Here is a 25,433-nt window from a genome sequence, read left to right on the forward strand (position 1 = left end):
TAGATTTATATGGAGTTAAAGCAATTTTCTCTTCAGTGCTTCAGGAACTTCAAAAAAATTCATCTCGTAGGTAAGCTATTAAACTTGATATTTCAATTTCGTTAATTTCTAGTATATCAAGGGGGCACGGTGGCTCAGTGGTACCCTCTCCGCTGGTCTAGTGGCTAGCATCTGTGTCTTTGGTGTATGAGTCCCGGGTTCGATTCCCAGTGGAGAGCCATTGTGATTTTAACTGCCCTCGATGTTTCTGTGTTCGCGTCCCTGTCCCTATGGGTTATTGGAAAAAGCAAGTTAACAGAGTAAAGCAAGTAAAATTGGTAATAAGTAGTTCAAGTAAGTTACTGAGACACATTCGGTGAGTCAGTTAACTTGTTCTTTAAAAAAAAAAAGTGGTAGAACACCTACTACAGGTGTGGGGTTCCTTGGATCGATTCCCGACCAGATAAATTTTGTGGTGTACAACATCGTGTCCCTGCATTTTCTTGGGGTATTCCCGCTTCCTCCCTATTCTTTTTCCACATATTCTTTCATCATGATTCAGTTTCCTTAATCATTCGTTTCTTTTAGCATAAAGGACATAAGCGTGGAACGTTAAACTGAAAGATTTATGAATTTAAAAGTCAGTTGCATGATCAAATATTTACAAGATAATTGTGGGTATAAAAGGCGTCTATACGAGGTGCATTCAAATTAAAACACCTCATTTTTTTTTCTTAGGACTGGTAACAGATCAGAAACATGCAGCTTGTTTTAATACACAAGCATACGTTGTCAATGCGTGACAGAGATGGCAGCACCGTACGGCACACAGAACTGTATCGGCAACGGTGAGAGTGATGACTGTTTTTGATACTTACGATACTCGAAAATGGCGACGTTTTCATTACAAGAACAAGGTGTAATCGTTCTCCATTTGCGTGGTGTCACACTGCTTGAAATTAATCGCCAGTAAATTAAGACATGTGTTATGAATGTATGTAATGTGCGTTCGTGGGTGCGAAAGTTCAAAGAAGAGAGAAAGTCTTGTGACAGTAAACCAAAATTATATGGACCTCGCACAAGCCGGTCAACAAGCAGCTGTATAGCGACAAGCAGTTTTCTGCAATCGAGTAAGGGTCTCAACAGACCATATTACCTCAACCGTAACACTCTACAAAAAATTGTAACCGATTGAAATTTGCTGCTACTTTCGATTTCAATACTGATTTCTGGAAAGCGAAAACAGTGAGACATTCAGATTAAGTGTTTTGCAATCGATTCAACTTCTCAAGAGTAGGTTGTATTTCCTCCTTTAACCTTCCATTCTATCCTGAAGTGGTTCTAATTTACCATTTCTTCTTTTAACATTTATAACCGTAGAGCAAAACTTATAATATATAGCGACAAGCAGTCTTTCTGCTATCGATTTAGGATGTCAAAAAACGTACCATCACAACCCACAGCACTCTAACACAACCGGAAATGGATGACATTTGCTACTTCCTTTTTAAATACCGTATAAATTTTCGTAGACTAAAAATGATGAGATATAGAAATGCAGTGGTTTACAATCTGTTAAGCTTCCTAGAAGTGGGTTCTACCTCCTCCCTTAACTCTCTATTCAATTCGGAAGTGATTGAATTTAACGATTTTCTTTTTCAGCCTTTATCGCAATAAAACAAAAATAGTAAGTGATAGCGAGCAATGACTTTTGATATGGATTCAGCATCCGAGGAACAGGTTTTATCTTTGTTCTTATTTCCTCTATTGCAACCAGTAGCCTAGTTATAGATGTACTGCTTCGTTTGAGTATTGAATTCATGTAATGATGAAGCCTACCGTAGTTGCACACTGTGAAACAAACTCACTCGTTTAGTTTAAATTCCCATGAGTATTCTCAGTAGGTTGTTGTATAATTCTGCTCACTCATGAATATTCATGAGTGTATAACTTCTCCACAGTGATTAATAGCTTTGAATTACATATTCCGTGGAGATTTTCACATTTGACAGTTTTTTTTAAATGATATGTTGTAGCTACATTCACGGGCGGTCTTTTTATAGTATGACAGTTTGAATAATTGATACACCTTCCTCCGCATATTAATGATCTAGTAAATGACACAGAAGAAGTACGATAATATATGCAGCTGCGTACGGATGTTGTATATGGGAAGAAAATGTCACGTATAATAAATGCTTTCCGCCTGAAGAAATGTTGACAAGCAGAATATAAAAAGACTTTTAGAATTGAAATATACAGATCACACACGTATCCAAAGGTAATATATTGTTTGTTTCATTTATATCCATAACATGTAACAGCGCATGACATGTAACGGATGTTAGTCGTTGGAGAATATTCAGGAATTTTGGTCGTTGAAATGGGTGAAAGAATACTCTGGAAGATTCTGGTTTGTTCTCAAGGTTATTAGACTTATATAAATACCGATTCATTTGCATGATTCGTACAACGTATAAGTGATACGAAGCGCAAGTATAGTGTTGGAAGAAGAAAACTGACACGTAGAAGACACTGGAAGAGAAGATTATTGGTAGGTACTAACTTTGTAGTATTTCCATTTTTGTTTTATACTTGTTTATTTTTATATAGGAAGTGACATTGGAAATAAAATACATGTAAAACATATTGTAATTGTCGGGAGTATAAGGGAAAAGAAGTGTTTGTTTTAACCGAAAATTGATTGCAGTTTCCGGCATTGAATACCATATTACTCGGTATACTTTTATGGAACTATAACTTGACTAAGATATAGTATAATATAATATTTAGGGTAGAGGGAATCTAAATTATTCATTACACCGGGAATCGAACTAGGATGGTCCCACGTGGAGAACCGTACGCTAAATGTTTACTTGCAGTGCGAACTTGTGACTTATATATGGGTAAGTATTATTATTATTGTAAACTTTTGTGGTCCGTTTCATAACCGCTAGTGTAACAATGAGGTTATACGGGGACAGAACGTTTAACGTTACCGCAGATCAAAGTTAAGGGATTTTCATGCCGAAAGCTAATGCAATAAAAATAGACCCGAGATTCTTTGAACATATTACCAAGAATGAAATGTAGTAGTGATTAAAACAAAAAGTTGAAAGGGAAACTTTATTCTTATATTTTGTAATTGGAAATCGTAATACAGCAAATAACAAATTCTCAATTCGTTTTATTGTTCTTTCTAGGTGGTGAAGGAAATAAAAAATAGTAGAGACACTGGAGAATAAAGCTTATTTTCGTGAATTGTTTGCTGTTGAAATATAGCAGTGTTTTAGGGTAAAGGAGTTATAGATTGGTTTTAAAGCATGGATTCACTGAAACCTTTGGATTTTAGTTCAAGAGGTGAAAGTGATTTTACAGAGTCGATATTTATGCAGGGGACAGAGTTTTTAACATTGCTGGACGTGACTCCGCAATCACCCGCATTGGAAATAGAAGGTACCCCGGCCAACGCGGATGTAGTAACGTCTTTATCGGGAACATTGCAACCGATGGTGAGCCTGCAATCTCCGCCACTGGAAACAGAAGTTTTCCCGTCACTTGATGTTGATACGAAATAGAAGAATAACCCCCTACACCTTCACCAACAGTGAGTAATTCCTGGGAGTTGGAAGACTTTTTGAAGTTACCATGTGAGTGTACTGCAGAACGTACATCATTGGATTGTATAAAAGAGTGTATAATATATTGGAAACCAGACGATATTTGTATTTGTATTGCATGCGGTTTTTTGGAAGGTGGACAGTTAAAGCAAGATTGTTTGCTGTTGGATATGGAATCGCTTGAACGGAAAGATATATATATTGTAACAAAAATTGAGGTTCGTAAAGAATTATTACCCATTTATAGAAAAAACCATGGACATTTGTTTTTGATTAAATGAAACATTACTGAACGTTTCCGAGATCTTGTGTGTGACTGAATATAGGCCGACTTTAGTTAAAATTTTTCTAGAGAAAGATTTTAGGGAAATATACTGATATGGTGTAAAAATGTACAAGAAGAATATACGAAAGTACGTTAAAAGTAACCTTAGTGTGAGTAAAAGATTTTTTAGCTTGAATTAGAGTTTGCACATTATGTGTAGAAGATATTGCCAATAACAATAATAAGACAAATATATAATTTGATGATTTACTATTATACATTTATGTATTATATTAAAATGGAATATAAGTTCATCGAGTATATTTTTGGAAAATAAAAGAACATACGTGGTGATATCATATTAACGAATTTATTCTTGGATAAGATTTATTTTGTATAGCCTTGAAACATATTATTAAACAGGAAATTCGAATAAAATATTATTTGATTTGTAATATAAGGCGGAGAATGCATAGAATACTATTAAATGTAAGGAAAAATGTGTTTTACACATGCGCAAAAGCTTTTATAGTAGGTATATAAATAGATGTATCACATTTGAAAAATTAATGTATTTGATTTGTTTTTGTTGAAGAGCAGAAAAATGACTAGCTGGGAGATTGCTTATGTTTCACCTAGAGAAAAAGAAATTCAATGCGAGAACGTAAAACCTAATGTGTTAGTTCACCCGTCTGAGCCCGATTTACTAGATGAATTATGTGATAAAGTGAGAATCATATATCCATCACAAGAAATAGAAGAAGTGTATTGTTTCAGACGCTATAATAGATATAATGGTGAAATAATCCCGGAAAGTGATGATGACAGTGTTTCAAATATTAACTGTTTTGAAGTGGAAGCTAATGAGTACGAGTGTACTAGTGAAAGTATTAGTAATACATGTATTATACAATTATTTAATGAGTACATACCAAATTCAGTATTATTATGTGAAAGCATGTTCTGAACATAATGAAAATTAAAACAAAAGCACACGTATTTGCTGCAGTACGATTATGAATTATTACAGAAGGTGTGGATGATTGTAATTAAACGTGAAATGAGGAAGAAAATTTACAAATTTTATTTAAAGAAGCATTTTAAAGCTTGTAATATTAAAAACACTTATACTCTGGAGAAAAAAATTAATCTGGTATATGAGCATATTACAGAGTGTGATTGTTATATTAAAGAATTAGTTGAAATGTTTTTGAAGAAAGATAAACAATTATTTAATCCTGTAAATGAACAGTGAGGCACTGTAGCATATGCATTGAGTTGTGTATGAATAGAAGAACATATTTTGCCCTCATATATTAGGGCTAAATACTTTGATGTAAGTTGTGAAATTACAAAGGATTACAGGCAATTGAACTATCAACTGTAAATATTATTTTATAAACGGATTAATTCGTAGTATTGTAACATTGAGAATTTAATAGGTTACAAACATTGAACAAAGATATGTAAATAATAGTTAGAGCTAAAATACTGGATTACTGGCAAGTGAATTGTCAGTGAGAGTAATGTATTGTTTTCTTTAAAAGAAATAAACAAACTGATATTAGAAAAAATAATCTTAGTTCTTTGTATGCTATATGAAGGAACTAGTGTTTAAGAAGCAGTGCATTAGAAGAAAAATAATCGTTTTCGAAGAATATGGTAGGAAACTGAAAGTATTTAATACTTTATTTTAGATTTCTACAGACATTACCAACGTAAGGGAATGATGAACTGTTGTTCATTGAACGGGAATCACTGAGGTTGATACATTGTGTTTAGTTTATGATATAAAGACTTTAAAACTTTTCTTTAATCAATTACTTTAAATGAAAAACAACATATAACCTTGTATGGAAAATGCACTGATTCAAGGGCGCACCCATGCGAGGGATCCTTTGGACCCGGACCACATTTAAAACTTTATAACCTAACAAACATTACAACACGTTTTTAAGAATATTATGGTTGCAGTAGGAGAGAAATGCGTGATATACTGTAGAAAAGTTGATATTATACTACCCTTGTACTCTTTCTTTTCTTACAAAAAGAAGTTAGTGTAAAATTTTGCTGAGAATATAGGTGACAATATTCTAAAATTACGTATCATTTTACTGAAAGTAGAATAATGCTTAAACACAGTGACTGTTAGTGCTGGATCCACCCTTAAAAATTTCAGGGTAGAACACGCTTCACATAATAATACTAAATAACTGTATAATACACGTATTACTAATACTTTCACTAGTACACTCGTACTCATTAGCTTCCACTTCAAAACAGTTAATATTTGAAACACTGTCATCATCATTTTCCGGGATTATTTCACCATTATATCTATTATAGCGTCTGAAATAATACATTTCTTCTATTTCTTGTGATGGATATATGATTCTCATTTTATCACATAATTCATCTGGTAAATCGGGTTCAGACGGGTGAACTAACACTATAGGTTTTACGTTCTCGTATTGAATTTCTTTTTCGGTCATACACGTGCATGAAGTTACCTTTTTCTTCTTCTTTACCCCACCATCGAAACTATCCTTAACAGCACAAGATGTGTTAGGCATGTGCCATTTAGGTGCCTCAGCTACTTTTTAGGTACCCGACACTTGGCACATATGATGTTCATGTACTGAGTATGTACTTCAGCTACTTACAATTTTAGGAACTTGTTACACCTAATTGATATTTGCAACTATTTACCACAAATATAGCATTTATATACCTGGCTGAGTTTCACACTCTAACAGTTATTTATTTTCATGTCGTCATATGGGACATATATCTGTCATGTTCTAGATACGTCCTTTATATACATACTTGTTCAGATTCCCTAACAGCACAAGATGTGCTAGACATGCGCCATTTAGGTGTTCTAATTTTATCTTCCACATTTGATGCATTTTTTGCATCTTTCTCTAAGCCATTGTGTACTAGAAGCAACAAACGCATCAACTTTATTAGATGACAACTGTCACCGATCATTTGAAAATGAATATGGAAGAACCATGAAATAAAGTAAATAGACACTCGCCATTTTGTTATAAAATTACATGGCGAGCAGATTTTGTCTAATTACAAACTGTTATCGTCAAATATATGCGGTTAAAGGAACACTCTGATTAGCCAAATTCATAAGACATCAACAGTCTGTTCTCTACAAGCGACGTTATCTTCATCGCCTCCATGGCCAAGTGGAAGAGCACATGGATAGTAATCCAAACGTTGGTGGTGCGTCCACCCTAGGGTACATTTTTTACGTATTTAAGTGTTTTTCAGACTCACCTTAATGTAAACACATAACGCATATAGGTGATTTAACATATTTTGGGAGAGTAATTTTGTGGTTTACTGACGCTTACGGTATGGGGAACATACCAAGAACATACTAGGCACGTTCCCGAGGTACATGCCAGGCACGTGACTAGGAGCGGACATGGACTGTGACTATCGCTTACCATCCATGTGATTTCTCTCTCAGAGATACATAAGGCACATACTAGACACATTCTCATGTACCTGAGGGAACATGACAGGCATATACCTGCTATGTAGTTGTACTGTTAGGGACGTATAACGCTCTTTGCACTTCCTACTCAGCACTGAACTGTAGGAAGGAACGATGCTTCAAACGGGCTTCACAACAAGTCTACACATTACACATATGAAGAACAGTAAAACCGCAAACTTAAGATGTCCAGATTCAGCAACTATCCGGAATCACCCAAACTTACTCTATGGCCTATGGAATGCCGCGTTCACAAAAGCTCTCCCATTGACTTTTACACTGAGCCAACTGGATACAGTTTCCACTTTGGATTCCTACTTCTGCGAGATCCGTCTTAATATTTACCTCCCATGTACGCCTTGCTCTTTATAATGGTCGTTTTCCGATTGGTTTTCCAATTAAGACTTTAAAAGCGTTCCTACCTTCTTCCATCCTGGGTACATGGCCTGCCCACCTGAGCCTCCTAGACTTGATAACAATGTTTGGTAAATCGTATAAATTATGTAGTTCCTCGTTATGAAGTTTCCACCATACCTGATTCCCGTTCCTCTTGGATCCGAATATTCGTCTCAATATCTTATTGTCAAATACTTTCAGTCTATGTTCTTCCCTCAGAGTAAGCGACCATAGTTCGCAACCATACAGAACAACAGTTGTGATTATCGTTTTAACTATTTTAAGCTTGAAATTCCTGGCTGAATTCGCGAGGACAAGAGATTTTGTACCGAATAATAACACGACTTCCCTGTTTTAGTCGATATTTAATTTCATCGTGAATATGGTTTTCCCTGAATATTGTTAGCCTGGCTTACTAAAATTCTAACTCTATACAGGGATTGTAGCTATTGAGTAATAATCAGACTAAACAAGAGAAATATCTTAGATTTCTCGCTGAAATACGCACCTAAAATTTGAGCTTAATTGTATAAGATGTAAGCTGAATTCAATTAAAGTAACGATTATTAGAGTTGACATGGGAGATAGTAAAGTCTTTGTGTTCATGTTAATTTAATTTTATTAGGAACAGGTTTTCGTTCACAAGTAAGGTTCCAAGAACGTTAGATTGGTTATGTTTAGTTATCTGGAATCTGTGGGAAAGTAATAAAGAATTAGACCAATAAATAATAATAAGTAATAAATAATAAGTAATAAAGAATTAGAATAGATGTCATACCTGTTGTGTTGCTGTTTCCTTGCTGTCAAGAAGTTCTAAATCCACACCTCTGTCTTCGCTCATATAAAATGTCCTTCAGAAATTACAATGTTTGATGACTAATACACATAATGATAAAAGTCCTTCTTAAATCCTTTAAACACTGCTCGTTCTCGACGAATATCTCATGTTAATTCACAAGTCGTATATTGCGATTACGTAAAGCTTCTCATTTCTGACTGGTCGATCAGTCTATCTATACTCTGAAGTTATTCCGAGGTTTTTACTTCCGCGTCTCTCCTTCTTCTTCTTCTAGATTTTGAAGCAATCCTTTTATATGACCGAAAAAACGTGAGATTGCATATTTCAAAGAAGTTTCCAGACAACAATGGTGTCAGCAGACACATGGGACCTCAGTTGAGGAAAACATTCTGCTGACCGAAAAAGCTTAAAATTCTAGGGCACAAAATTCCAGATATTTTAAATTCTGCCAATCTATGAAATTACTAGAAAGAATGAGTACAAAGATTTTACAACATTTCAAACATTTGTTGCGATACACTTTTAAAATTAAAATGTTGATTAAGTGACAGTTATTTAACAGAGTCTTATTATGTAAGCTCTTCTGATGTAATGTATTAGCTTGCAGCAGTTTGTTTCATAACAAAAAACAGATATCATAATTAATGTGAATAAACTTTGACACAATTTCTTTTTAAACCTTTTGCAAGATAAAATTTAACAAACACAAAAGATGAGGTAAATAAAATTAAATTGAATTACTTTTATAATATTATATATCGTAGTATTTCTTCGTTTCGAACCTAAATACCTTAACCATGGGCGGCGATTAGGGGGGGCAAAGGGGGGCAGTTGACCCCCCACTTTTTTGAAGTAACAAATTAGTGTATATAGTTTCATTTGGAAATGTAAAGTTTTTGTATGTATTACTGGTTCATAGAAAAAATGGTGTCAGGAAACTAACTCAGAGAACTTTCGCAAAAAAAAAAAAAAGGTCTTTCACAAGTAATTCTTTAATTGCATAAAAATTGCAAGTTCAATCTGGTCAAACGCCCCTACAGAGGTTGGAAGATATACCAGGTCTTTGGTGAGGGTGTCTTGACTACGCGGACCTGCAGCGGTGATTTAACACGTTTAATGACGGACTCGAAACACTCGAAGATACACCATGTGCCAGAATACCAACACATGTACAAAATGAAGATCTTCAGGGAGCAATTGAGACGAACAGTGACCAGACATGTGATGAACTGGGACTAGAATACAGTGAGAGTAGAGAAACCGTTCGGTAGCTCCTCCATGAACTTGGGGAGCACTACAAGTTGGGTCGAGGGGTCCCACATGATTCCGGGCCAGAAGGCAACGCGAGCAGACACCTGTGTTTTTTCGCTGTCTCGTCTGAGGAAGGAGCCATTTCTGGACAGTGTTGACATATAATGAGAAGAGGGTCCTGAATGAATCTCCGCGGTACCGTCATCATTGGTAAGCATCGAATGGGCCAGTTCCAAAACAGGCGAAATAAGCATTGTACCTGAAGAAGGTCCTCCTGTATGTTTGGTGGTCTGCTCGCGGCATCGTACATCGGGAATTGCTACCAGCTGGTCAGAGCATCAATACAACAGTGTACTGTCAACAGTTGAGCCGTGTTCAAGAAAAACTCAAAACTCTGAAGCCAGCACTTCTTAATCGCAAAGTTGTCCTGTTACAGGTCAACGCTAAGCCCCGGATGAGCCAGGACACTATTCTACACCTTGGATGGGAATCACTATTGCTTTCACCATACTCTCCGGACATTGCACCGTCCGATTATCAGCTGTTCCATTCCTTGGACAATCACCGTAGAGGACGCCAGTTCAAATCCCTATTAGAGGTGTAAAATGCACCTTTTTCGCTTCACGGCCCACCAAATTCTACCGCGACGGAATGCATGGCCTTCCAGAACTTTGGCAGAATGTCGTCGATGCTGATGAGGACTATTTTTTATTTTCCAGGTACGTCTTAGGTTACATATCAATGTTTGAAGATGTGGGGTGAAAAAGTGACAGAACTTTCTTTGTTACTTTTATAACATTAAGGAATATCAATAAAAAGAGAGTAATAAGGAACAACTTTTGCTTTTCCATTGTGTTGCAATGTAATATACGAGTGATATGGTGTGTTTAATCGTGTACGAGTGTATATACAATTAAATTTAGCGAATCCAACATAATTGTAGGCTTTACGATTATTTTGTATAACTGGAGTGTCTAGTGAGTGTAGGTGTTGTGTTTTGATGTGTTCCAAGAAAGTGAAAACCACCTAATGGCAACGAACATGTTGCTGAAAGCTGCAAAAGCAAGTATTTCTTTAAATGTCGTAGCATATGTTTGTATTTACTGTCTTTTATTTTCTAAGAGAAATAATATATATTTAATAGTATGTGTAGGATTAAAAATTAAGTTCTTCATCAATACCCAGTTTCAATATAACTTCTATAACACAAACCTCATTATTCATTGCTATAATTAATATTACTCTTTCTATTTATTTGTTTTTCAAATTTGTTATTAAATAGTCTGATTACACAGTTTTCTGAGACAGGTTTTTAAAATGTTCATGTGCAATGAATCAAATCTCATCTTACAGCTTAGTTGTTTAAGAGTACAAAAGGCTATTGCATCTACATCTAATACAAAGGACTAGAGATTACTTCCTTTGTTCTTGTCCATTTACTTAGTAAAATATGAGGTACGATACGGTATTTTAACCGAAAAAGATAGTATCCTATTAGTTATACAACATTTTGTCAAACAAAGTGTTAGAAATAACCAGGGAAACTAAGATTGATATACAAATATTCAGGTCATGTCTTGCCCCCCCCCCCCCAGTTTCAACGTCCAATCGCCGCCACTGACCTTAACAATATATCTGGGACTGGGTTGCCAGAGTTTGAAAACTCTTTCAAAATCCTTGTCTTTTCATTGTAATATACACCTTTTTAAAGTCAAATTAATATATACCAATATCACTAATATATACCAATATCAATAGATAAATATCACTGAGCTGAACAAAATGATATAGCTGAGAATAAATGCTCATGCGTAGTTCACGAGAAAATCGAGGAAAACAATATATTCTGTAAACATTACTATTTCATCTCTACGATTATCACGCCACCTATTAATATCAAACTAATTCTTTTGTATACTCTCGTAAAGCTTTTCATTTTTAACGAACTTGGAACGTTCGTCAGTGAATTCTCTATGTCTTCCTGTGTGTGTATGTGTATTATTTGCGATCTTTTAATTTGAGCCCTCCCCCCCCCCCATTCGATAGAGTATCAAAACTATCTGAGAAAATGATGGAATTTTTCGCACCACTTCTACTGTTACCGAGATATTGGCCTAGAAATTTCCGCTTTCGGAAGATTTAAGAAGCCATATCTCGGGAACCGTAAGTCACAGAGAGATGATATTAGTGTCGATCAATACCTAAGAGGATGGTAAACATTTTGGTTTCAAATAGTAACCGGTGAAAACTGACCAACTGGCCACCGTTCCCTAGATATTGGCCAAAAATTTTCGGATTTCGGAAGAATTAAGGAACCATATCTCGGGAACCGTAAGTCATAGAGAGATGGTATTTTACGAATGTTTTAATTTTGAGCCCTCCATTTTGAGCATGAGTCTTCGGAAAGTAATGTATTGTAGAATGTTTTAAAAGAACTCTTAAACAAAACATGTTGAGAAATTTAGCACTCAAGGAAATTATAAATGGATAGATATATTAGAAGAGTTCTTTAATGAGTATAATAATAAAGTACCAGTACATACAGGGTTTTCATAAAGTATGAACGGATTTAATTCGCTTATAATTTACATAAAAATGCTCATATTGAAATCAAATAAAGTGCAAACGGTAGCGGAAGGATTAACTTTTTACCTGTAATCTGTACCAGCTCAGTTCATTCACCGCCACACCTCCAACTGGGCGCCATTTACGCCCACACATTCGCGTAGGCGGCGCTGGAATCCACCCACAGCGTTCCGTCGTGTTTGATCCGAAATGCCAGCCACAGACGCCCGGATTTTGTCCTTTAAGTTCTCCAAACCACTTGGCTTCTTTGCTATCGTTGATCGTCTTCTTGGCTATCTTAAACACGGTTGTCTGTGGAATTCTGAGTTCTATGGACCGTCTAGGAATCGACTTCTGTGGGCTGTTGATGATGCTTTCCCTTACCCTGCTCACTGTTGCAGGCGATGTTGGCGGCCTCCCACTTCGAGGACGGCCCAGGACGCTTCCTGTCTCCAAGAACTTAGCATGCCACTTTCGGATTGCACTCTCAGTCGGTGCCGGCTTTTTGAACTCTTTGGTGAACTTTCGACACACCAGAATTGGTGATTTTAGCTCTGCGTACCACAGAACACATTGCGCTTTCTCTTTCACCGACGCCATCTTTGATACGGTAAAAAAAATAGTCTTCTCAGAGGAGGTTTTCATTTATTTATTTCTTTAAAAGACACACACACCAATACAGCTTACAACTTACTTTTAACAGTCAACATTGAAACAACAATGAAAACAACAATGGATGGAATTTGGTAAGAAACTGACCCTTGCCCTCCCTCTCCCTCTCTCAACGTGTTCAGAGTTGTCGCTTATCTAACAGTGTTGCCAACTAAACATTTAATCCTTCCGCTACCGTTTGCACTTTATTTGATTTCATTATGAGCATTTTTATGAAAATTATAACCAAATTAAATCCGTCCAGACTTTATGAAAACCCTGTATAACAATTAGTATAAAGTTAGTAGAAGTTAATTTAAAAAATTAATTCTTTTTAACGTCGTTCTGTCAATGTTCTTGGAGAATTCTCAACTTGGTTTTATGATACTAGCGAGATAACAGTATACAGTATGACTAACGAAATATAGTCCAAGACCTTTCCAACATTAATTTGTTGGCAAAGATGTGATTGACAGTTCAGAAAGACACATTAAATGATTCACTATGTCTTTGGGACAGCATTCTTTTATATGGCCATTATGCGAAATTTCGCCGGCATTCTGCTGGTGGCTTGTGTGCTCTATATGTTTTCATCCAATTTGTTGAAGAACCGGATGCGGTGGACACAGAATCCCTACGCTTGCCGATTATTTTCTTGATTAATGTCAAACAAATATTACAACATTTGCTCTTATACAGCGTCCTGATCATTGAAACACTAAACTTTGCGTCGTAAAGTGCTTAAACATAAGCGACTCTTTTATGATGGCGTTTTAGTCGTAGCGAAAATTAAAACACTTCTAAAACTGATATAACCTACTTCTCTGAAAAGCAACTGATGTGATGATTTGTGTCAGATTGCCACAAAGGAAAATGAGATGAAATTTATATTTTTCCAGAACAAGCCTTAAATCTGCCCGCCTCCCAATGTTGAAGACAACTCTGTTCCCTTCATCCTCCACAGTACTGTTTTACAACTTCATAAACATTTTGAATATCGCTTTAAAAATATATGGAAACGCTCTTACCCGTCCTCCCCCCAATGTTGGAGGCAGATTTTCGCCGCTTATAAAAGGGGAATAAAGGGAAATCTCCTTTGGTTCTAGTAACATCCGGTATTACCAAAGGGGATTTCCTTCTCATCCTCCTTGTAATTCTCACACTGTCAACAGATGTAGACACGAAGCGTCAAGACCATTTTACACAACGACTGTGGTAACCATAATATAACTTGTGATATCAACATATTTACGAAATAGTTTACATTTCGTTGCTAGTTAACATGGAAGATTCAAAGATTTTACAACTGATTTGAATATTTCTATTGTTTTAATTCATTATAAACATATGATGAATTAACATTTACTGGTAGCTACAAGTGGCTAGTTTATTGGTTGAAATACAAAATGTTGGCTCTGACGGGACTTGAACCCGAGACCCTTCGCACATGAGTGACAGATGCTACTGATTCTGCCAAGCCCCATTTGTTAAATTTGCGCAACGTACGATATATGCGTTGAGTCGAAAACTTTAAGACGCTTTTTCTCTGCTATATTAGGACATTGCGCTCTCCCAGTTTGTGATATGAACACTTTAAATGTACACTATCACCTTGCAAAAATGGCGTCGAAGTTCATTTACCAAGCTCTGCTTTCTCCTTGTCAGCGAGGAAACACAAACAGTCTCTCACTGCTCACACGCTCCTGATCAGGATCAAGCGTGTTTTCTCTGTGCAGAAAAATTCGAGTTCGATCAATGATACGCCAAACAGCATTGAGCGAAAGGTATTGAAAGAGTGAGAAATTAAATAATATTTTGTTCATCTAAGTATTAGGACTGTAAAACTTTAACTATGAAAGATAGCTTTCAGTTACTATGTAAAAGGCAATTTAGCAAGATTTCAACTTTCGGAACAGGGACTTTGTGCCTGTCTTTCGTGGAGGAGTTTCACCAGCTTCAAGCCAGATGATTATATATGTTGCTAATAATTTCAATAATCTTATGTGTTATTTCTCTAGTAACTATTACAACGTGTTCTCAAAAAAGTGAACAAATAAATAATTTTTACATTTTTATAATCTTTCAGATTCAATATTGCCGAAATGTCATATTTTTCTATGTGGTTCGAATCTCAACCAGACCATGTAAAGAATTTGGTGAAACAATTAGTAGATGAGAAAAGACTGGAATTTATTGGAGGAGGTTGGGTTCAAAGTGATGAAGCTACTACACATTACTCAATGTTAATAGATCAAATGACTCTTGGATTAAAGTAAGTCTCAATCAATTGTCTCCAATGAGCATAATCTCTGCCATTAAATTTAAAACTACAAATAAAATTAAGTGGTGAGTATATAAAATGATTTTCTTAAAGAGACCAATGGACAGCCGATTATGTTTTATCGAAGATATACAGAAGCTTATCAAATTATAGAAAACAGCTTAAGAAAGTGCAACAGATTCATGTGGGGTTAGACCACCTTTGGCCCTCAGAACATCTTTGATACGAACTGAACTGAAATCATTCAGCTCGTGAATGGTAGCAAGTGAAATATTACTGCGATCTCCGTGTAATTTTATCATCTAGGTCCGTGAGAAGCAAAGGAGAATGTAGGCTGAAATCGGCGACGGGTTTATTCTTCAAATCTGACGACAAGTTCAACTAGGTTTAGATCCGTGGATTATTCCGGCCAGGGAAGGTGTTCTACTTACGCTGCAACACTTTCAGTTGTATTAGTGTGCGCATTATCGTCATCATGCATCATTGCTCCTAAACATCCGGAACATAGGATTATATGGTCTCTTAAAATAGAGGTATTACGACGGACAGTGACGCGACCGATAACGTAACTACAGAACGCTCTAAAAACAAAGATATTGCGTCCCATAGCATCACAAAGCTGTCGCCATGTTTGTCGATTGGGCCGAGACTCAGCCGATTATACGCTCCTTAGGTCTCAATATTCTGGTCCATGGTTTCAAATAAAGTTACAATAACACATAGGAACATATCTCCTGTTTCCAGTCACCAGCAGTGCATGTTATATGTTCGCAGCATCATTACCGTAGTTCTCAAATGTTATGCTCTCTTATCAGCATTTTCGCCCGTGCTACCCGATTTCGTATGTACATATCATGTAATTCACGGCAAAGTGTCATTGTCGACAAAGGCTCACAGAGATGATGCTTAAATTCCTCCGTCACTTGCACCGAAGTTGCACGACGCTTCTGAGTGATAATCCACATTGACGCTGGAGGAGCCACTGACTGAGAATTCTCCTTCAACCACTGTTACCTTTCACGATGTGGTTTTGCATTCAGTTTTGTAGTTCATTATTATCTTAAACACTGTCCATCAAAACGCTCCTAACACACTTATCACTTTCGTCACGCTCGCATCACCTCATCAACAATTTGTTTTCTGCGAATGAGAAAGATTACCCATTTTATATTATTATCGTCTTCTTCATTCGCTACACATTGCCACTCCCATAGCATGGAGTTAATCTTAACATAGTGCCAAGAAGAGCCCGACACTATGGTCGCCACCTGACCGTTGCTCACCTAGATATCTTATGTAATTCCAATTCCAGGTGTTGTACCAAAATATTGATAGGCCTCTGTAGTTTGCAAGTATTCATATATATATAATTCTTTAAATAGATTACTTTCACCTTTACCAGTTTTGGTGATAAATCCTTCTGACGTATCAGAATGTTATCTCGAAAAATGTGATTGCAGTGGAAGTATCTTCACCACAATATTGATAAAAACGGAAGTAAATAGCAGTGCGCTACCCTATTGACTCGATTGACTCATAGGAGTCCTTGCCCTGGACCATTGTTATCTAATTACCAAAATGAATTTTGGAAGGAGTACCTTGCTCCATCGCCTTGATAGACATTTTTTTATATTTATCAGCCGTAAGTTAAGTTGCTTCCCATGTAGCCTTTGCAGGTATGTAGTGCGTAGAGGGTTTTAAGCCAGCTTGTACCAACTAGCTCTTTAAGGAGATTAAGTCTGTTTGAGTCTAGGTAACAACCTTTTTAAAATGTGGGGTACAAGATATCTTACTGTAAAATACGAAGCGAAGCTAAGTAAGAGTCGAATAAACAATTGATATGTGTTCGACATGGAGGCGTAGTAAAGTCTGGTTTCGATACACTCTGCAGCGTTGTCGTGGTGGTGCCGTCTGTAAGGAAATTAAACGTACATGTTTTTTGAGTCTGGCATTCCTGCGCTCTAGCCGTGGAGAATATGAGAATTAAAACAATCAAAAGTGTAATGAAGGGTAAGGAGAAAAGAATAATCTGAATAAGAAACTGAAGAGGGGCACAAACTGTGAATACGAATAGTGCATGGTGTAAATAAAGGACGACACCGAAAGAGAAGGCCAGAAACAGATGGTAAACGGAAAAAATAGAGTAAAAATTTTCAAACTGGGAACGTAAAATACAAATGTGAACAAATATATCAATAAATAAGTACTTATCAAGGCACGATCTTGGTGTAGTGGTTAAGGCGCTAAATCCAAGGAATGTCAGTTTGAATCTTCTTCAAGGAATATGCTTCTCTTTTATTTTTTCTACATAATGAATACAGCACATGAGATTACCCGTTTAATATGTTAATTGAAACGAGTTAAAAATTCCAGTGAAATTTATTAGAGAAGTGAAACAATGTAAACGAGAAAGCAGGTATATTTAATCAGGGCATATATCAGAAGGGGGTGATCGGAAAAAACTGGAAATTTTCCCAAATTTCGCACATGTCTCTACGATTGGCAAGTTTCTTCAGAAATGTGCCTATTGCAGAGACCATCATGTCAGAAATGCCGTAAAATTTCTATGTACTTTTGTTATCATCACTCTCTGAACCACCTTCAGTTCGAAAGTTTCTCTCTCCTTCTTCTTTTATATATATGCATAGAGAGAGAGAGAGAGAGAGAGAGAGAGAGAGAGAGACGGAGAGAGATGCTTGCGGAACTGAGAGTGGGATGCTTCCCTTCAAATCAACGATGACAAAAAGACGCTTCCATAATAAGAATGCCCAATACAAACAGCTATAAAACATCAAAGTGATAACTGCAAATATTATCTCCTAAGGTTCCGAAATCATGACTGTCAATGAAAAGAAGATGATCCGACGTTGGACTCCCAGAAATAATATGGTAATGACATGAAAGCAGAACTTTATAAAAGAAATGATTATGATGCACTAGATCCAACATGATTGCCTGTTTCGTCTCGTCAGTGGATTTGTCTCATTTTAGAGAGACGAAACAAACTCCGCGTTTAGTCTCGTGACCATTCCTGTGTCATCTCGTGTTTCCGAAACGAGACAACTTGTTATCTCGTCTCCTTTCGTCTAATTTTCTTTCGTAAACCTCATAATAATAGAAGAAAAATTGGAAGCCATGCACCTTCGAAATGTAACGAAGTTTACAAGTTAAAATTGATAATCGGACAATAAAGGGCTATGGAATGCTTTCGAGATATTTAAAGTAGTCTAGGCGCCTAACTTTGATGGGGAAATGGACTTAGAATTACAGCATGAAGTGTATGAAAGAGGAATCTTTTCTTTTTTTTTATTTTGTAACGCAATGTTGTAATAACTTCGTTTTGTCGTTAACAAATATAGTGCTTTTGCTGTCTTGAATATGAATAAAACTGATTGTGGGAAAAATAACTGAATACAAATCTGCTAATAGTCTATTTATATAGACTATTTATTTGTGGTCTCAATATGGTCTCTCATCCCAAAACTTGTGATTGTTTTCACAGAACAGTTTTGGAGAGAGGGGGAGTTGTGTAAATTACAATGTTTTGGCATTGGGGATATTAGTCGAAATCGGAACCATAGGTGATAATCCTTTGATGTTTTATAGCTGTTTGTATTAGGCATTGTAATTATGCAATTGTATATTTGTCATTTTCGGGAGCATTTTCTCTTTCTTTCTTTCTTTCTCTCTCTCTCTGTCTCTCTCTCTCTATGCATATATATATATATATATATATATATATATATATATATATATATATATATATATATATATATATATATATATATATATATATATATATATATATATATACAATACACAGAGAGAAAAACTTTCGAACTGATGATGGTTCAGAGCGTGATGATCGATAAAAGTGCATAGAAATGTTACGGCATTTTTGACATGATGGTCTCTGCAATAGACACATTTCTGAAGAAATTTGCCTATCGTAGAGACATGTGCGAAATTTGGGAAAATTTCCAGTTTTTCCGATCATCGCCCTCTGATACATACCCCTGCTTAAATATGCCTGCTTCCTCGTTTACATTGTTTCACTTCTCTAATATAATTCACCGGATTTTAAACTCGTTTTCACTTAACATATTAAACGGGTAATACGCTCTTTTTTACCACCTATCATGTGTTGTATGCATTATTTTAAAAAATAAAAAATAGATTCGAACTGACGTTCCTTGAATTTGTACGAGGGTCACTACGAAAGTTTTGAGATACGCTTTGTTGTGGCACAGTATTTGAATTCCAAGAATTGCGTTCGGTAATGGTATCCAGAGCGAAGAAGCGAAGCAAGTTTCAACTCGCCTCCCTTATCGGCGTGGTCGTATCGCCTTCACTTGTTTGTTGATGTGAGCAGTATTCGGCTGTCTAGAATGGAGCTCGAAAGGGAACATTTTCGGGCAATGATCCTTTACGATTTCAAAAGTGGTTTGAACGAGACACAAAGCCTTGACCGTTTGCAGGGGGCATTTGGGGACCTTGCTCCTTCCCGTGCTACAATTTTTCGGTGGTTTGGTGAATTCAGAAGAGGTCGGACATCGCTTAAAGATGAAGAGGGAGCTGAGCGTCCGGCAACAGTTGTGCCAGATGAAAACATTGCCGCTGTGGAACAAATGATTCGAGAAAATCCTTGAACAACTTTCAAGGACATTGAATCTACAGTGAACATTGGATCGCCAGCAGTAACAAAAATTCTTCATGATCATCTTCGGCTCAGGAAGGTTTCATCTCGTTGGGTGCCACACACTTTAACTGAACGGCAGAAGCGCATGCGTGTGGAATGTTGTGAAGAAATGCTTGCAACATTTGATGGAGGCAATACTAAACGCGTCTCTGACATTGTTACTGGTGATGAGACTTGGATCGATCAATTTGACCCTGAAAATAAACGCCAGTCTACAGTTTGGATCTTTCCGGAGGAAAATCCACCCACGAAAGTGAATATAATTTTATGCGAGAATGATAATCAACTAATTGTATTGTTTATGGGATAACAGAAATTGATTTCATAAAAAAAACCTTTGATAATAAAAATATATGTACCGGGTCATGCGAAAACGAACTAAGCACCACTTCATACTTTTAAGAAAATTACGTATAAAGGTTGATGTCCAAAATAAATGTAGCCGTAATCAAAAGTGAAATTATGTTTCTTTTTTTTAGAAAGGTGTTGGTTTTCCTCTCTTTTCGATTGTGCAAAACGTTCTAATGCGTATCAGGAACCAATCGTCGCATTTTTCGTGAATTTTCAAAGTTTGGCGCTTAGTTCATTTTTGCATAACACGGTACATATATAACTTTAAGAATAAACAGAAATATGGTAATAAGAAATGGTTTTATATAAACGCATCATAATTTTATTTGTGATTTTATTTTAATAATAATAATAAATCACAAAATGTCAACATTTAGAAATGTGTTGAAAATAAATCCTGTATAAAGTCATAAACAGCTATAGAAACGATTTTATTGTAAGTGAGCGCCGCGCTCACCTGTCGACCACTCGCGTTACAAATCAACAGTCGACCGTTCCCGGGTTAATTATTCGAATGTTGAATTTGCGCTATTATTCAAAGACCTCATTCATTTTAGAAACAATAATAGCCGAACCGCAAATCCAAGATATTTATGATATAATCAGAAGCTTCCATAAGGAGAATCCAGAACTTCTCTGGAAAAATCTTTTGTTGCTTTTTCTGGACACATCTACCGGGACCTCAGTTCTTGGTACCTGCAAAACAGATACTTCAAAAACTACCTTTTCAAGTATGTATTATTGCGAAGCTTGATTGACGTAAGATTAGCAGTTATAAAATAGGAAAGGATCATGACATAAAGTATATTGTGATAGTTTGAAATTTCAAAAATATCACGTAAGTAAATCCTGCTCGTAACTTAATTATAAAAATCGTAGGTTCATGATTCATACGGCATTGTCTTCAGAATGTTAAGTGATATCACACGCGTCTATCATAATCCATAAATTCGGGAAAAAAATTGAGAAAGATTCCACAAAAGCTATTTTTTTTTATTTTAGATCCTCATATATGATCACGAAAGGAATAAGCACATCATACTGAGTTAACTGATAGTGTGTGTGGGTTTGGCTATACTATATGTAGTTCTCCAGATATATGGCCTACAGGAAAATTTTTCATTGAAATATATTTTATCTATTGATCCAAAAAGTAAAACAAAAATATTGAAAAATTCTTGTTCCTATTCTAATTAACTGAGGTCTATACGTGATTGCCTTTACAATGGAGCAGGATGTCGAACTATGACATACGAACATGTCACGATCTTTAAAATCGGGTAACGTCGACATTTTTCTGGTAATTTGGCTCCCTGTAATGGAGATCCAGGGTCAGGTACATCTACGAAAGGTACAGAATGTCATGGGATATAGATTTGTCAATTTTCATTAAATTAGTAACATGGTGAAGTTATTGGATTCAGATACATCATTTTTTGTAGCAAATATGATTTAAAAGAGATAGAAAGTTTGAAGGATAGAGAGAGAAAAGATCTCTTCATATATAAACGGTAGACCATAAAATAAACGGTAGAAGGTCGGAACATGAACCTAGGATAAAATTATGTACATATATTAGGTAAATACTAGTTAAATGGCAACATTTGACCTGTATTAAGTTCTACTTCATTATTATAGACAGATAAATTATAGAAAGTTAAGTACTAATGTAAGAAAATAATTCTCGAAGTCATTTCTCACAGAAGTTGAGAGTGTAATTACTCCTCTTATAGTTTTCTTAACAGCACTTTCGGGGAATGTGGTCGTCCAAGAGTTGCCTGGCAAATTGATCCCTTTGGACATTCGAGTGAAGTTGCTAGTGAATTTGCTCAAATGGGCTTCGATGGGCTTGTTATAACTCGTCTAAATTACACGGAGAAAAAACGAATGCGCCGAGAAAAACAGATGGAATTTGTCTGGAGAGGAAGTAAAAGTCAAGGTTAGTTCATAATATAAAGTGATACTGGATACCAACGATATACTGAAGGGAGACATTCGAAACCAAAACTTTCTTCCCAAAAATTATCCATTTTACACGGAATAACGTAACATTTCACGAATCTTCAGTGCAAGTATTTGTTTTATTTAAGACAAAAATATTTTTTCTGTTGTGACTTTATTATTACAGATGATCATTTCTCGCTATCAATTTAGTGTTGTAGCCAAGAATAGGTTCCTATTAACCGGATTCCCTCTAAATTTAATGTTCATAATAACTCGAGAAATATTCTAGTCCATCTGCATTTCGGCAACAATTCTACTTCGTAAAACTTTTTAATCTCATTTTAAGAACCAATCCTAGAATCATAATATGCAAGTAATAGTAGGACGAAAAGTACCTTCTTTCATCTAACATGTGTGGTAATGAAACTCCGTTTTAAATATAAATATGGTAATTTGATTTAGTGCAAGATTCACATTGTCAAGTTTGATTCAGATGGGTAGATTGTACTAATCACGAATAATATTACTCTCATGATATTTGTGAAAAACGTTAGAGCTTTTTTTTCCCGTTTCTACAGGGGGTTATGGATTCCGTAAGGACGAAATTCAAAAGGTAAGGTGCAGAGCAGGCACAGCGCAAAAATTTAAAATTTGCACTAATGAGTCAAAAATATTCTTCTGTCTGCTAGCAAAGTAGATGAGTTATGCAAATTTAATGACACCTAAAGGCAGTAAATCCTACGAATGCTGCCTTGTAGCACTTTTCGATGTACGACTCAGCTAATGCAGCATAGTCCAGAGTAACATGTAAGCACGTATTTGCTGTTTGACTGTTTACTGTGAATGACATAGTGCGATTATATGTAGCACTATCAACCCTGACTGTATCACCGATCTTAGTAAAGCTGATAACCACCGGCGGGGCTCTGTAGAAACCACTGACACACTGTTCTATGCCACTGGGGACAAACAAGCTACCCACCATACCATTATTTTTCTTTAGAGAGGAATATGCTCTTTATAGACAGTGTGAGACCTCTTCAACCCCTCGAGTATTCGCTCACTGTATAAGAGACTCTTTCGCATGTTATTGATCCGACTCAAGCCTTGCTATTCAATGCGAAACCAATAATGATGTTAAGAATATTATTAAACACACAAATATCTATCATAATCGACGCCGACAGGAGTGACATCTGGCTAATATAATGAGGTATTATAGTCCATCAAAATGTACACAGCTTCCCATTCAAAGGTAGTCACTGTTAACAAACGGATTCACTAAATCGAGTATCCATCCGCGTGCCATGACGTGTTATGACAGTTCTCTAGAAGAGGTAGAATAATCCACTGACGAGGAAGGTCCATAAACCGTGAGAGTTGAATTTTGATGAAAATTTGTGACAAGATTCAGTTCAAGTTGCTAAGTAACGTAGTAATAGTCACTCGATGCGCAAATGCTTCGTTGAGCTGCTACACCGACGCCATCTTAAAATCCAGTAGGCAATGTACAAGAATACTTTTTTGGCACAAAAATGAAAAAGCTTTTGATAGATCTGATTTCAGTATTGTAACCCAAGGTAGAACATCTATATGTGGGAGTACTTCTTCTGCATGTTTGCCATTTTGAAAGGCGCCATATTGAATCGCCTTCAAATATGATAAATGGGAAGGGGGACATGTGGGGTATCAGATAGTACTGGAATTTTCTCCTGAATCCATTTCCGCAACCAAAGTTTGCTTATCTGTTTTCACTACAGAGTTAAGTAGTGTTACACTGTTTTCTCTTACCCACAGGAATATATAAAAACTGTGCGAGTTGGACTTGTGTTATGAAACACTGTCGTGCGAACACTTGCAGGATTTTAACTAATGCAGTAGTTAATGCAGTACAATAGCCACTATACCAATCAGATCTTCAGACTAGTAAGAGAAATCGTTAACTAAACTGAAATATCTGTAGGAAAAAAAGGAATAGCAGCATGCTATTAGTTATACCTATTTTAAAGTGTGATGGAATAGACTGCTGGTCGATGAAACACATGCCTAATAGTGCTGACGAGCAGAGAATACCAAAAGGATTGTTCGGATATATATAAGAAAAATGATATAAACTAGTGCATATTAGTTGAAGGATCAAAATGGTTCGAATTCCACTGTAATCAGTAGGTCCACGTCTCCTTTAGCGTAGCAGGCATAAGTGTGGGACGTTGAACTGTATCAAACCAAAAATCTATTTTAGGCAATTTTACATGGTCCATTGTAGTGTATTAAGTATTCTTCTCCAATTTTGAAACTTTACGCAAAGACCATCATTGTTGCAGAATATTGAATTCTTTTCCAATACTCATACTTGATAACCTATAATTCACCGTGTATATTACGAAGTTAAAATACTTTAATGTATTTATTTCCAGTTTGTCTAAATACAATCGATTTATTGCTGCCACATTGAACAATGAAGTGGATTTAAATTATCAGTTCTCAGCTAATTCTTAGAAGAAGATACACCTGGAAACTTAGAATTCACTTTTCTTGTGTCTGTTCTGTTATTAGTGATAAGAGAATGCATACACACCTGCTAAGAATAGATGGCAATAAATATTATTACAAGATTCAATACCAAGTTGCAATCCATAAAAGAAGCCTCTTTTTTGCTTTGTCCTACAATGTTAAATAACTAAATATCTGCATCTTTCCATCTTTAACGATAAAACACTTGCTTATAATAAGGGCAAGACTAGTTTTCATATCAAAACTGTGATAAATAACTAATTGTAGCAGATGTTCACTTGTTTGGTGTACAAGTTATATGGCAGAATGTTCATACATAAAGAAAATGCATTCTATTGTGTATCATCAATTTTGTGCGCCAGTCATAAAGGACATACTTGCATATTCATGGCAGAAATGTGGGTACGTAACAGGAGTAATAGTTGGTTCATTTACAAACGTTCTGGAGACTTGTAGAAAATAGTGTCTGTGGTCATGAAGATTGTAACGAAAGTGAATTTGTTAAGTGTTTGCACTGCTCCATAATACTGTGTGCTAATCACTTCGTTTTGGATCTCCATCATCACAACTGAAGAGCAAAAGGTTAGTAGGTTAATATTTGCTT

The 25,433-nt window shown here is 36.0% G+C and overlaps 1 protein-coding gene across 1 annotated transcript in view; it reads left to right on the plus strand.

Moving 5' to 3' along the window:
- LOC145660855 (lysosomal alpha-mannosidase-like) overlaps nt 1-25,433 on the plus strand; it is a 166,436-nt gene that overhangs the window by 6,648 nt on the left and 134,355 nt on the right. The window contains exons 3-5 of the mRNA XM_081726279.1: nt 4-70; nt 15,127-15,312; nt 22,105-22,310. Coding sequence (XP_081582405.1) covers nt 4-70; nt 15,127-15,312; nt 22,105-22,310 — 459 coding nt within the window. The remainder of the gene's footprint in view (nt 1-3; nt 71-15,126; nt 15,313-22,104; nt 22,311-25,433) is intronic.

Source organism: Thermobia domestica, chromosome 9, assembly GCF_964235325.1.
Source record: "Thermobia domestica chromosome 9, izTheDome1.hap1.1, whole genome shotgun sequence".
NCBI classification, from domain to species: domain Eukaryota; kingdom Metazoa; phylum Arthropoda; class Insecta; order Zygentoma; family Lepismatidae; genus Thermobia; species Thermobia domestica.